Source organism: Gavia stellata, chromosome Z (genome assembly GCF_030936135.1).
Source record: "Gavia stellata isolate bGavSte3 chromosome Z, bGavSte3.hap2, whole genome shotgun sequence".
NCBI classification, from domain to species: Eukaryota; Metazoa; Chordata; class Aves; order Gaviiformes; family Gaviidae; genus Gavia; species Gavia stellata.
In genome coordinates, this window is record NC_082637.1 from 73,013,415 (window position 1) to 73,028,286 (window position 14,872).

The window sequence follows — 14,872 nt, forward strand, 5'->3', positions numbered from 1 at the left end:
GGCGGCCGATCTCGCCCGCCACCGCCACTCCCGGCGTGCACGGGCGGCGCACCCCACTGCGCATGCTCTGGGCGGGCGGTGGCTCCCGCCGTGCCCTGCGCGGCGGGCCGAGGCGCTGGGCGGGCGCCAGGGCGGTGTGTCGGGGAGCAGGCGCGGCTGCATCGCGCTACGCGTGTGTGCCGAGGAGGCCCTACCCCCAGCACTTCCCGCTCCAAGCGCTGCCGGCGCGGGCCCGTTCCTTGTGGGGAGGCACCGAACTGCAGGCGGGTACGCAGCGACACCTCGTCCGCCACCTTTCCGGCCGCACTCCGCACATTCCGCGCCCCCCGCGGGCAGTGTCGGGGCGGAGTTACTGCGCAGGCATGTTGGTGGCCCGGCTCGCCTCCCGCCCCATACTACCGCGCCTGCGCCGAGCCCTGGCTCCCGTCCCGGAGTCCGTAGGCTCAGGGCGCCTGCGCTGGGCCGCGCGCCGCGCCTGCTTTCTGGTCATGCGGGGTCTGCGCCGCAGCAGCCGATTGGCTGGCCTGGCTGCGGTGCTGGCGGCCCGCGCGCGGTAAGGGTGGGGCCCGGCGTTGCCATGGGGACAGGGCCCCGGCTTCCTTCCAGGCCGGCGGCCTGCGGCGCCGCGGGCCGGTAACTACCGTCGTGCGGCGGCGACAGAGAGGGGTCCGGCGGGGCTGGGGTCCTCCCGGCCCTCCGCGGGAGCTCCCTCGCGTCTGCATCGGCTGTGTGATGCCGGCGGTCGTTGCCGTGTGCCAGGCCCCCGCCCAGGTAGTAGGGCATCGAGGGTAAAGGCGGCCCCCTGAGGCGGGGTGTGTAGTGAGCGGTGGAGGGGGCCTGTCCTGACCAGCAGGCCGACCGGGAGGTGCAGCGGGGCGGGCCTAACCCCACGTTTTTAAGTGTGTGACAATGCTGGAGTTGCACTGGCAACAGAGGGTTGCTTTCCACCGGGATAAGCTCCCCAGAGTTGGGAAGAGGAGCGCTTAGTGCCAAGTACCAGGCAGGGGGGAGGGTGCGGGATCTTTGCTGTCCAGGATCAAATTGGTGTAAACGTGAGGGGCCAGTTTCATAGCATGGTCCATCTGCAGACTGTTGCTAGATGAAGCTTTCCCCCTGTCTCACCCTCTCTGTCTTCTGCTGCTTTCTTTGTTTTGGTGGGTAAGTTAATCTCTCAGATCAACTTGGATTCAGGGGGAAACATCACTTTTTTTGTGGGTAGGCTTTTCTGTCGGGTAGAACTGTTGATCCAGTTGATTTTTCCTATATGTGATCTGCAGATGTGAGAATGTATGGTGATGGAAATAAGGAAAATAGGATTGCGCTTTCAACAGCAACTTGCTCTTAGATTATGCTAGTGTTAATGCTGTGCCGTGCCTTGAATTTCAGAAATGTGAACCCAGTTAGCAGAAGTGACTCAGCTTATGAATAGGCTGGCAGCAGAATGCCCTGGACCCCATTCCACAGGAAGGTGACCTGTCCGGAAGCTATGTGTTAGTAACATACTGTTTGCTTTGCTCTATAGCACAGTGATGCGTGTGTGCTGGCTCGTGGGGAAAGAGAAATGCAGTCAGCGAATGAAACTGCCACACTTGGAAGCAGTGGTAATTGGGCGTGGCCCAGAGACTGGGATAACGGATAAGAAGTGTTCACGGCAGCAAGGTAAGGTTTAGCTCAAATCCCACTTTCTACATGCAGCAGCAACCAAACTTGTGAAGAGTGTGAGGTCTGAGCACTTGTACATACTCGTACACTGATAAACATATCAAGAAACATCATTCTTCTGTTTGGCTAAATTACAGTGAAGCTAATGGACCAATGTTGTGGCCTAATTCGTAAGCCTGCTTTGAGCAGGGTCTAAATGGCAAATCACAGTTTTTCTTTGAAATCTAAACAGGCTTTCCTTAGGCTTGCTTCTGCAGTCACTGGCTTATGGTCTCCTTTCTCTGCATGGTCCATAGTGTTGCCTGAATCTTTAAGTCATCAAGTTTTTTTTTATAAGCACTTACAGAGATCTCAGGGTCCTAAAAAATCAGAGGAGACACCTAATAACAGGAAGTTCACCTTCGTAAACTAAGGCATTGAATCTTAACATAAGTCCCTAGGTCCACAGTCATGTTCCACTGCCTGCAGTCTTGCTGTGTGAGTGGCACTTCATCTCCCTAGTCTTCCGCCAACTGATTTTTAGTATAACTTGATTTTATTAGATACACTGGGAGAATATATAAAAATACCTGTGATCTATAAAATATTCCCTTTCGTGTCTTCGCTGCCTTATCTTTCTTCCCTTTGGACACAGTCCTGCTCCATACCTTGTTGTCACAGAGGGCTGGTGAGAATAGCAAGAATGTGTAGACGACTTCCACAGGTTTCACCTTTATTCTGAAGTAATTTTGCTGATCCATGATGTGAAATACTCAGATGTGACTCAGTGTGTGGGCTGGTTCCATTTTGCCTGTGGTCCTGGAAACAGAGAATGAGACAGAAGTATTCTTTGCGTACATTCACAGAGATCAGCTTCAGAAGGTAGCAGATCTTAAAATACAGGAGTGTTTTCTGCAAGGCGTGGTTCAGCAGAGTTTTGGCATTTTTATTTACACTGGTTTGTGACACTTTGTTTTTTTTTTCCAGTTCAGTTAAAAGCAGACTGTAACAAGGGGTATGTCACAGTTAAGCAGGTATGTTTTTAAATGGATGTACAATATTTCTGATACTTAGTGGGATGGTTGTTTTACTTAAACTTCACAAATGCTGCAAGTGATGATTCTGATCACTGGGTCTGAAGGGCTTGAAGCTCTTTTATGACCAAGGAGAGCACAGTGAGTGGTCCTTGGAAGGGAACTGTCTTTTTTTTTTTTTGTGTACCTCAAAGGAAAGACTGCACTATTCCTTCCAGATATGCTCCAGACTCAGACAGCCAGACTTGCAGCATCAGAGAATGCTGCTGTGAATCATCAACCTGTTCTTCCAGGTGCTACGTTTGGGAGATTTTGGAGTTCTTTCCCTAAAATTGCTGATCTGCCTCCTGAGCCTTAAGCTTCTGAAGCTGAGGCAGCCCTTCATTTAAGGTCAAATTGCTTCTTATGTTAATGGGACTGGGCAGTTGTGGAAGGTTTTTGTTTTGATGGCTGATAGCCAAAGGTGTGGTCACCTCTGGGAAGGGATGGGATGTGAGACAGCACTGAAGGCATTCTCATGTTACTAACTGGATGGATGAAGGCCCACTCTCTCACACTTATTAGGACTAGTACCCCTGAGATAGTATGAAGGGAAAATTCTCTGGCTTCAGGTGCTAGGGCATGTATGTGTGCCCGCAGCATCAGTGTGTGTGGACAACACGTCAACATGTTCTGCCTACAGAGGAGTAACCTCTTCCATCAAATGCCTCCAGAGGTCAGTAAGCACAGGAACCACAACAGTATCTGGTGAATCCAGCAAAAGTCTCTCAGACAGTTTTTCACAGAGGTCAGCCTTAGCCACAATTTGAATACTGGGTTACTGGAATCTTAGGGCTGGGAATACTTTCTGGTGGTGGGTGCTAGCATGTTTTCGCTGCCTGCTCTAGAGTTGCTTCCCAGGTGATTGCTGTGCAGCACAGGGTTCCAGTCATCAGTTGTTTGATAGCGTATTGGCCCAGGGGATATGAAGTGTACTTGAGGTGAGTGAAACTGCAGAACTGTAGACTGAAGAGATCCTGGCTGGCATCAGGCGGGTGCTTCATCGCAGTGAATACTAAGCGGCGAGAGGCACAGTACCATCTTGTGAAGCAGGCAGGTATCGCAGTGACAAAGCTAAAGAAACATTCTGTGACAGAGTTTTATCAGTCACAGGGAAGAGCTGGTTTCCTAAAGCTTGTTTCCTGCATGACCGTTAACCAAAGCATTTTGCTGAAGTCGGAGACTCCTAATTTCCCTAGAGTCACCCTCATGATCAGGCAAAATCCACCTATCAAGCAGTCACTGTAGGTTGCCAGTGCCGCTTTGTGTTACCAGTTATGCCAGAGACAGAGGAAAATGTATTGCTTTTCAATTATCAGCTAAACTTCAGGTTACTTCTCAGTCTTTAAAACACTGTTTTGAGGGGGAAATTATTTTAGAGTTGCATGGAGCTGTAAACTGATGCTATGAGAGAGGCAGTTAAAAAATTGACCTTGCTGTCCTCATTTTCTGCTACAACAGAATAAATAACAGAGTTGGTTTTGTGAAAGTATAAGATGCAAAATGAAAATTAAAGCATTAAAAAACAGATAGGCTGGTACATACTTTGCACAAGCTGAGGTGGAGAGAGGTTTATCCTCTCTTGAAAGAACAGGCAAGTGTCACTGTGTTTGAACACAGTTTTCCGTGGGCTCGGGAAAGAAAAAGAAGACAGGAGCAAGGAGCTGATCCCTGTGTAGTGGACTCTTCTGGGGCCTCAGACAGACTCTTTTTTCCTGGTTTTTCTTTTTTTTTTGCCTATGCAGGAGGGAGTGTCTTGCAAGTGTTAGCAGTGGGCTGTGCTTGGTGAGCCAGTGGTTGTGAGCCTGAACTCCTTTCTCTCCTGAAATGAGCCAGAAAAGTGTGCTTGTGTATTTGAAGGCAAATGTGTTGATGGGACAGCATTTCGTAGAAACAAAAGATAAAATGCAGAAAAGAGAAAGTAAAATAATTTGAAAACAGGAAGCTTTCTGGGGATGATTGGGCTGAAATAATTTGTTAAAACTACTGTTACTCTTCAGAAATAATTGTTACTAAGGCTGTTATTATTTCAACAGTTGTTTAATAGGTTGTTAATTTTTTTGAGCAAAGTGTGGCATAGTTCTTGTTGTAACTCTGTAGTCAGCTGCACCAGAGCTGTCGGGTCCCTATGACACCATGCCCCTGAGGGTTGTGTGCTGACAGCTGTGATTGCAAGACTGGGCCATGGAGAGGTGTCTCCAGCGTTGGACTTCCTGATCCTCTAGAACAGATTGGTGTGGGGAGGGGGTGCAGTGAATACAAAACGTATTTGCTTTCCAATATAGTGATATTCCAGGACAACAGAGTGGTAGTTGGCGATTCCAATTACAAATTCATTTGCCTTTTTTTTTTTTTTTTCTCCCTACCAAAGATAGGAGTCAACCCAACTAGTGTTGATCTCGTCAATATTGGCAAGGGTGAAGAGGTGAAAATGAAGCCAGGCCAAGTTCTGCATATTGTGAATAAACTTTACCCCTACACAGTGCAATTTGCTGAAGAGTCAGGGAAAACTGTTACAGCAGCAGAAGAGAAAATGCAAACTGACAAGACACCATGTGAGGACTCCTGCAAGAATGATGATGTAGAGCTTGTGCCCAGAAAAACAATGAAGATGGAGGTGGTGGATACGCAAGGCAGTTCTGCAAATCCCAAGCTAAGCACTACTGGTGTATCTCCATGTGAAGGAACTTCGAGCAAAAAGGCAAGTGTATTGTTATTAGTACTTGTGCTGTTTCTCCTGGGGTTGTCTCCTCCATCAGGGCTTTGGTCTTTCACTTTTATGGGTACTACTGATGGGAAAGCATCTCAGGTGAACACAGATCCTCAGAATATGTAGAGCATGTGAGCTGACGTGCACTAAGGCAAAGACTCTGCTCCTGACATCCCCCAGGTCCTGACAAAGTTACCTGGGACCCCTTCTAACGTGAGCTGGGGTGTGTGTGTGTGTGTGAAGGGGCTTGCTTGTAGTGAATGAGGATTTAATGTCTGGTTCCTGCTGCAGTTTCTGCTAGAAGGACAGTCCACATGAGTTCAGTTTAGCTGGAGTCACACGAGGATACTGTAGTGGCTCCTGAGATGAAATCTGCTGTGTCACAAATAGAGCAGTGGTTATGTAAAAGCTTACGTACAGAGAATGGAACAACTTGGCCCTCTTTTATTTTTTTAATTGCCTTTTTTTTTTCTCCCTCTCCTGCTTTGGTCATTCCTTATGGTAGAACCATGTTTACATTAATGAATGTTACCAGCCAAAATCTTTTGAAAGGGAGTTTTTAGCCCTGCTGACATGGACACAATAAAAGACTGCTTAGTCTGGAACTATAACAATGCAGTTGCTGGAGGAGAAGGCACAGAAATGAAACCTGTCAGGACAAAATTTTAGTCCCAGGTTGTGGTGGGTTGATGACTTAGTCCATTTGTGAACTCAAGCTAGTTATATTAGGGCCAGATGTGTGGTAGTATGAGCAGGGAGACAAGATGATTCACACTGTTTCTCTGGATGCAGCAGGGAACATGGTCATGAAGGATGAGGAAAAGGCTGAGGTACTTAATGTCTTCTTTGCCTCAGTCTTTAACAGCCATACCAGATACCGTCAGGGTATCCAGCTCCCTGAGCTGGAAGACAAGGATGGAGAGCAAAGTAAACTCCCAGTGATCCAGGAGGAAGCAGTTAATGACCTGCTATGCCACCTGGACACTCACAAGTCTACGGGGCCTGATGGCATCCACCCAAGGGTGCTGAGGGAGCTGGCGGAGGAGCTTGCCAAGCTGCTCTCCATCATTTATCAACAGTCCTGGTTAATGGGGAGGTCCCAGATGAGTGGAGGCTTGCCAACGTGACGCCCATCTACAAGAAGGGCCGGAAGGAGGATCCTGGGAACTACAGGCCTGTCAGCCTGACCTCGGTGCCGGGGAAGGTTATGGAGAGGTTCATCTTGAGGGCGCTCACAGGGCACGTGCAGGATAACCAAGGGATCAGGCCCAGCCAACACGGGTTCATGAAGGGCAGGTCCTGCTTGACCAACCTGATCTCCTTCTATGACCAGGTGACTTGCCTAGTGGGTGAGGGAAAGGCTGTGGATGTTGTCTACCTGGACTTCAGTAAAGCCTTTTGACACCGTCTCCCACAGTATTCTCCTGGAGAAGCTGGCGACTCATGGCTTAGACAGGTATACTCTTTACTGGGTAAAAAACTGGCTGGACGGCCGAGCCCAGAGAGTTGTGGTGAATGGAGTTAAATCCAGTTGGCAGCCGGTCACAAGTGGAGTCCCCCAGGGCTCAGTTTTGGGGCCGGTCTTGTTCAATATCTTTATCGATGATCTGGATGAGGGGATTGAGTGCTCCCTCAGCAAGTTTGCAGACAACACCAAGTTGGGCGGGAGTGTTGATCTGCTTGAGGGGAGGAAGGCTCTGCAGAGAGATCTGGACAGGCTGGATCGATGGGCCCAGGCAAATTGTATGAGGTTCAACAAGGCCAAGTGCCGGGTTCTGCACTTTGGCCACAATAACCCCATGCAGCGCTACAGGCTTGGGGACGAGTGGCTGGAAAGCTGCCCTGCAGAAAAGGACCTGGGGGTGTTGATCGACAGCCGGCTGAGGATGAGCCAGCAGTGTGCCCAGGTGGCCAAGAAGGCCAACGGCATCCTGGCCTGTATCAGAAACATTGTGGCCAGCAGGAGCAGGGAGGTGATTCTGCCCCTGTACTTGGCTCTGCTGAGGCCGCACCTCAAATACTGTGTTCAGTTTTGGGCCCCTCACTACAAGTAGGACATTGAGGTGCTGGAGCGTGTCCAGAGAAGGGCGACGAAGCTGGTGAGGGGTCTGGAGCACAAGTCTGATGAGGAGCGGCTGAGGGAACTGGGGTTGTTCTCCTCTCTGGAGAAGAGGAGGCTGAGGGGAGACCTCATCGCTCTCTACAACTGCCTGAAAGGGAGTTGCAGAGAGGTGGGTGTTGGCCTTTTCTCCCAAGTGATGAGTGACAGGACAAGAGATGGCCTCAAGTTGCACCAGGGGAGGTTTAGGCTGGATATTAGGAAAAATTTCTTTACTGAGAGAGTGGTGAAGCATTGGAACAGGCTGCCCAGGGAGGTGGTGGAGTCACCCTCCCTGGAGGTATTCAAGGAGCGTGTGGACGTGGCATTGTGGGACGTGGCTTGATGGGCATGGTGTTTTGTGGTGTGGGTGGGTCTTTTTGTTTGTTGTGGTGTGTGGTTTTTTTTTTTTGGTAATGGTTGGACTTGATGATCTTACAGGTCTTTTCCAACCTTAGTGATTCTATGATTCTGTCAGCACTATAATCATGTTTGAACATCTTCCTCTATAAGAATATGATGAAGACCATTGTTGATAATGCCTGTAAAGTGATCTGAACAGATAAAACATCTGTTTTGAAAAAAGTGCAGTCGAGGCACCTTCTCTTAGGCATTCAGTAACGAAGTTAAGAGGTATTTGCTAGTGTTGGCTTGATCTTCCTGTGCCTTTCTTGTTTTCTGTACAAGCTACTCCTTGCACAATATCAAAGAATAAATACATCTAAGAGTAGGGCCACACACCGCAACCACTTCTTTGTTCTGTGCAGAGCAGCATGTGATACAACAGTTAATGGAGATAAAGAGATCCTTGTACTTCCTTTGGCCCTTGTGATCCATGAAGCAGAGGGTCTTTTAGTAAAATAATCTGTCATTAATAGTGATCAAGGACTGTGCCATAACATGTATGTGCAAATTATTAAGTTCAAACAGATCTACAGCTTCCTGTTGTTAAATTTCCAACATTTGAAAGACTTAACTTTGAATCTTAACAGGATCTTGTTAAAAGTTTTCAAAAGTAGCTTTTTGGGGGCAGCTGGAGCAGGGGTGTTGGCATTTATAGAAAGGAAATAATTCAGCTGTCATTCAGCTGTTTTGTTACTGTTGTGTACTAATGAAAGTATTTAACTGAATGCTTTAAAACATATAATTGGATTCTCAATTCTCTTATAAATTTTTTTTTTTTCCCTGTGTGCTTTAGGAACATTTAGGACACTGGAGTCAGGGTCTAAAGAGCTCCATGCAAGATCCAAAAATGCAGGTGAGAGCTGTACGCATGTACTTTACAGTATGTCTGTCTAACAAAGGAGCTTGCTTGCTTTCTTCTGCAGTTTACTTTAATGATCTGTTTAACCAGTGGAGTACTGCATAAGGGCTGAATTGTACTTGCATCTCTCTCTCTGTAGTAGCATTAATTTGGGAGTCTCTACTATACTGATTTTGCAGAATGTCATTATCTTAATTATCTTTGAGCTCTCTACACTGTCAAATTTGGCCAACAGGTTTCAAAAAGATTTTTGGGAGAGCAGGCGAGCAGCGCAGTTGCTTTGTTTCCTCAGGGAAACCAACTAAAATGGGGGTGTGGTTTGAAGCTGAGCAAGTAGTGGAGGTTCCTGTTCTCTGGCAGTTCGTACTGCCTTGTTTCCAAGCATGGTGCAGTTTCCTGGTTTCCAGCAAACTCATAACTGCAACACCTCTGTGCCAGCTGACGGGATGTGACCCCAGGCTCCTCCTCCAGTTTCTTCGTGCCAATGGGAATTTCCTGGGTGGTTTCTTTTAACCTTCTGTGGATGCTCCAGATGCACCTCCCTCCCTCTGCTTCCCTGTGGATGCACGATGGTTTTCCTTGAGCTCTTTTTTTGTTGTCTGCCACCTGCTTTTGGGGAGGTCAGACTCAAGATGCAGAAATCTGACAGACGTCTTTTGTGGCTGCAGTGTATACCCACTTTTTCGTTATTGTATTCTGAGAGAGCCCTGATAGAATCTTCCCTATTCATGTATAGAACTTACTTGCATTTTAGTTTTTAGGTTGTGGCAAATATATAGATAACTCCTTCTCAAAACCAAGCTTTTTAGCTCAACTCCAAAATAGGGAGAATGCTCTCCATCAGTATTCGACTGTCTGGCAGAGCAAGGCCTGAAGCTTGGGTTCATTTAGCTTAGGTTTTGGCTGGCTGACTGCTGCATGGCCATCTTAACATTAGAGATGTGTTTTTCCCTTTGTATTTCTCAGGAAGAGAATGTGTTCAGGAGAACGGATATCACAGACACCTGTGATACTTGCTTCTTGAAATCACTGAATAATTTCAGTTGGAAAAGACCTTTGGAGGTCACCCAGTCTGACCACTTGAACTCGGTGTGATTGCCCCAGCCTTTGTCCATTTGATTCAGGTGATGATCACCCTCAGGCTGAAAATAATTTCCTTGATAACTAATCAGAAGGTCTCTATTTCTTGACTATGTTTTTTTCTTTTTAATTCAGGTCTAAAGTGTTGAACTGCATAGAGCTGTAGGAGAAATGGATGCCCATTCTCCTGGCAATGCCAGCAGTTTCAAATGAGTCTTTGTATGGGGAATGATAAAGCTATTGAAATACTTGCGTACTTTTTAAACACGAAGCTTGATCTTCATCCCTTAAGCGGAATTTTGTATAGCACTTACCAAGACAGTGCTTTCTTGACACAAAAGATAAGCTGGTTTTAAAACTGTTCTTTGAATGTTAGAATACAAATAACTGCTTGTGACTTAGTGTTAGCTTTATTAGTTGTGGTTCTGAACTAAATACACAAACAATAGAACTCCTATCTTTGCTTTTTAATCAAATATTAAATAAACCACAGTATTTCTTTCTTCTGAAAACACTTGATCATGATCCCATTCCCACTGGCTGCATATACAGATCCTAATGTATGTATGTTAAAAATATGACAACATCAACCAGTCTTGCTGCTGAAAGAATCAGTCCTATGATTTGTGTGTTGATAAAATTCTAATCTTCCTTCCTGTAGAGCAAGACTGATCAGCTCTGTATATAAACATATGAGAATAATTAGCAAAGATGACAAAGACATCATTCATCTCTCACCAATAGATGCACTGCTAAGAGATCAGAGACACAGCACAGTTTCTGCTTCAGAACATGACATGTTTTTACTGCTAGAGGCAGGTTGTCCCCTGTGTTCCCCACATGCTTTGCTACTGTTTCTCTTCAGCAGCTCCATCAAATTGTTGCGGAAGGCAAAACAAAATGAGAACAGGAGAAGAAGGGCATGATAGACAGGAATCTCTTCTCCTTTTTCTGAGTGATCTTACAAAGTAGCACATTGGGTAGCATGAACTGAAATAGCTTGGACTTAAATGCTTTTGTCTGTGTAACGCTGGCAGAGGTCTGCAGCACTGAGCACACTATTTGTAGCACCTCTGAAACTTGTGTTTCACTCGAGAAATCTGTGAAGGAAGAGGCAGTCCAGTGCATTCCTATGTGCTCTATATTGAGCACAGTGCCGTGATTTTTGTTTCACTGACAGCAAAGCTTGAATGTAGCCTGATGGAAGTAGGGTTTCCTAGACCTCACTGGTATCTGAGTCCAGGTGATTTTCAAGAGAGTTCATATCCACCTGTAGCAATGGTTAACTTGCTGCTATGTAAGAATAGAAAGCTTTTTCCTTGAAGTTTATAAAGAGGGATGCTGGAACATTTCTCTGTAGCTGCGTGGTGTGTGGTATGGATGAGGGCACATATCCTGGACCAACTTAGTTCCAGCAAAAGTCCTCCTTGAAGTGGAATGCTCTGCTGCTTGATACTTCTCACCGTCTACTAATCTTCCCTGGCTTTTTTCCTGGCAGTCCCAGTTGCACTAGCAACACATACCTGTGCTTAAGGACTTATGCAACCACAATGGGACGTGCAGATGGACAACATCTCAAGATCCACTAAATATAGTGCTTATAGGAATAAGACATTTAACTTTCAATCAGTAAATAATCTAGTTAATTTGTTTTGCAAGGTTTACAAAGATGAAAAGACTGTAGTCATCAAGGATAAATATCCCAAAGCACGTTACCACTGGCTTATCTTACCATGGGACCCCATTTCAAGCCTGAAGTCAGTCACCGGGGACCACCTTGAACTCCTGGAACATATGCATGCAGTTGGGCAAAAAATGATCGAACAGTGCCCTGCCAGAGAGAGTCTGGAGTTCAGACTGGGTTACCATGCTATCCCCAGTATGAGGTAAGACCTAGGTGAGTCATCAGGTGAAGACCCTGTTCTTCTGGTTATACAGATTTGGGGCTAAATCTGTAATGTGATCTGACATTGCTAAAGAACAACTAATCCTCCTAAACACTACAAACAGTTTGGTGTCCAAGTCCTTTGAGTGCAGCTGCACACACTGCTGCATACGTGCTGATAGGCTATGCAGGCATCACGGGTCCGATGGGAAATGCCTGTTGGGTTCCCCTAGCAGAGACACTGTAGCTGGGGCTACAGTACAGTACGCCTGTGGTCCAGTCCCAGCAAAAGAGGCGGCACTGCCAATGGCCAAGTGGTAGGGCATCCCCCTTCCCAGGGCACCGATCTGGGATCAGAGGGTGACTCTTAAACCTATCAAGTCCTGCCTGATACTGACCAAGAATTCAAATCTTGTGTGTAAATACATGCAGATGTTACCGTGTCCAAATGCCTATGGGTATTGCAGTCAGTGTTCCTAAGTTGTTCTCCAGTTCTTGGAGGAAGTTTTGAGTCACTGACCAAGTCCCATTCAGGTACTCAATAAAGTTTAAAGCTTTGGTTTATTAAAACCACTGTCTCTGCCTTTTTGGAAAGTAGCAGGAATATAGACTGTAGTTAGGAGCCAGTGGAATATGCGGACTAGTGAACTTGACTGTTTAAATGAAACACTTGGCATTGAGGCAGTGCTTCCAGAACAGGCTGGGTTTCTTCTGTCGCAGGACTATGGGTCAAACAGGATAAGACTGACCCTTAAGGCTGGCAATCCAACTCTGCTGAATCATGTTTGCAACTGATACTGCTGCAGAAGAACTTTGAGCATTAACGTTTTTCTTCTATCTACATAATACATTTTGTTTCAGTCAGCTACATTTGCATGTAATCAGCCAGGATTTTGATTCTCCGGCCTTGAAAACCAAAAAGCACTGGAACTCTTTTACTACAGACTACTTCTTAAACTCTCAAGGTAATGATTAGAAAAGGTATTTCATAACACATAATCCTGCTTGTGCATTCTGGCTTTGGGCTTTTTTTCCAAACATGTGTAAGCCATAAATTCTGTTGTAGTAAGTGAAAGGTCTTACGTAATTCCAGATATTGGGGAATAGCACTAAGTAAAAGTCAACCAGATTTTGTGACTGGTTTGAATTAAAATGCTGTAATGACATGCTGTGCATGCGAAGCAGTGCGCAGAGATTCTGCAGTGTCATGTGTTTCATGACGCTACTGGGTCCCAATACCTCCTGTCTCTTATTTTTTTTCAGATGTGATAGAGATGGTAAGAAGCAAGGGAAAAGTGATGGTGAAAGATCATGTCTCTGAACTTCTCAAACTGCCCCTCAGATGCCATCATTGCAAACAACAGCTGTCCACTATCCCACAGTTAAAGGAACATCTCAGGAAACACTGGCCAAAATGACTTTGCAAAAAATCATCTTACAACCTATCTTCAGATTTCAGGCTACAAAATGTTAGTGGACATGTATGGTTTTTGTTAACTGGAATGACAAATATAATTTGGGAGAAAGTAGCCTGGAAGCAGCAGCATACTAACTTTGTAATAGCTTAGACAAAAAAACCCAAACCCAACCATAAAATAAAGTGACTTCTGCAATTGAAGGTGTGTTTGCAGCTTTGTTTTGGTAACTGCCACACTAATCTGCATGTGAACTGAAGTCTGGAAGAAGTGTTGTATTGGGATGAAAGGATTTATTTTAATTTGGAAGCTGAGGCGCTGAGCCCAGATCTACATTTCTACTGAGAAAGGAAAGAAACAATGATTTAGAGGTCTTTCTCTCGATGTCTTCTGCCTGTTGCTGAGGTTTCTCTTAAGTGATAATGTGGCAGAGGCTGGTGTGGCTGACAGCAAATCTGTCCAAGGAATGTATGAGAGCGTATGGGGAAGAGCTACAGTATCCCCACTTCGCTGTGCCACAGCATGGCTTGAAGATTTCAGTGCTGCTGAACGTGCCCTTAGCTATGGAGCAGGCATCGCCCCTCACCAGGGTAGTCACTGCTGAGGTTCTAAGAGGGGCAGCCTATCATCTCTTTCATGTTCAAGGGTATATTTAATCATCTATATATAAAAATACATGTATAATATGCAATGACCGGCTTTACCACTGCCCAGAGTAATAAACTGTTGAAGTTTGCAGTTGCCTGGTTGCATATGTTGAGGTTGGTACAGAAATTGTGTCGTTTAATGCTGCCCTGGATTTTGGTGAACCTCTATCATTTGACTGTTGTCAAGATGTGAACTCCCAGCTAGGCAGCAGAGCAGTAGTAATAAAAATCTGTTTCTGGGTCCAGAACTGGTATGTAGGGTTCAAGTTCATTCTAAGCCCAGCTTTGACTTGTTAAGTCAGATGCCCTCAGGGTGAAAAGGCTTTCGGTAGAAGAGCACACAGAGCTCTTGTTACACACAAAAAATGCTGTTCCTAACTCTTTATAAAACGTATTCTGGGGGGAGAGGGTGTCCTCTTCTTCCATGCCCCCATGCAGCAGCATGTTACTACATGCTCTGATGGGGCAAATAGTGACCTGTTGCTGCTGGAAAAGAACAAAGACATTCCTGTAGTGGAATGGGGGACAGGAAGGGTGGGGGGTTGGCTGTGGCCTCATTTCAAACACCAGTCACACTTTAGTTTTTGCTGACATTAGTAGTAGTATGCCTTAATTTAGAAAGCAAAACTGAAAAAAAAAAAAGGGGGAAACGATGACAAAAGCACAGCCAGTCTAGGGATTCACTCTTGACACAGTCAAACTGGGGCTTCACTTGGCCCCAGACGTGCTAATGTCTAGCAACAGGAACTATTTAGTACCAAGAGCAGTTGCAAATGCGGGAGAACTGTGGTCTTCCTCATGTGGCAGATGCAGGCCAGAAAGGAAAGCTATGCTGCTTCACAGTTAAAGGCACTGTTCATGACCCACAGCTCGTCACATGTGGGTGGGTGTCATGTTTTTAGTACCTCTCAGAGCAAGCTGAAGTGAAGCACAAACACCTGCAATCCATTTATACAGAAATGGTGCGCAGCTGTCTAAGTCACAGTTGTCACACACTTGCGTGCAGAGCACTGGTTTCTGAGGGGCAAGCCTATGTGTGATGTCATAACTCAGTGGCAT

The 14,872-nt window shown here is 46.1% G+C and overlaps 1 protein-coding gene across 1 annotated transcript; it reads left to right on the plus strand.

The window, feature by feature from the left end:
- The first annotated feature begins 744 nt into the window (after nucleotides 1-744).
- APTX (aprataxin) lies at nucleotides 745-13,364 on the plus strand. Its single transcript, XM_059833919.1, has 8 exons — nucleotides 745-771; nucleotides 1,523-1,659; nucleotides 2,629-2,675; nucleotides 5,086-5,415; nucleotides 8,721-8,780; nucleotides 11,526-11,752; nucleotides 12,613-12,716; nucleotides 13,015-13,364. The coding sequence occupies exons 2-8, from the start codon at nucleotides 1,530-1,532 to the stop codon at nucleotides 13,167-13,169; spliced, it is 1,053 nt and encodes a 350-aa protein (XP_059689902.1). The 5' UTR covers nucleotides 745-771; nucleotides 1,523-1,529; the 3' UTR covers nucleotides 13,170-13,364.
- The last annotated feature ends 1,508 nt before the right edge of the window (nucleotides 13,365-14,872 follow it).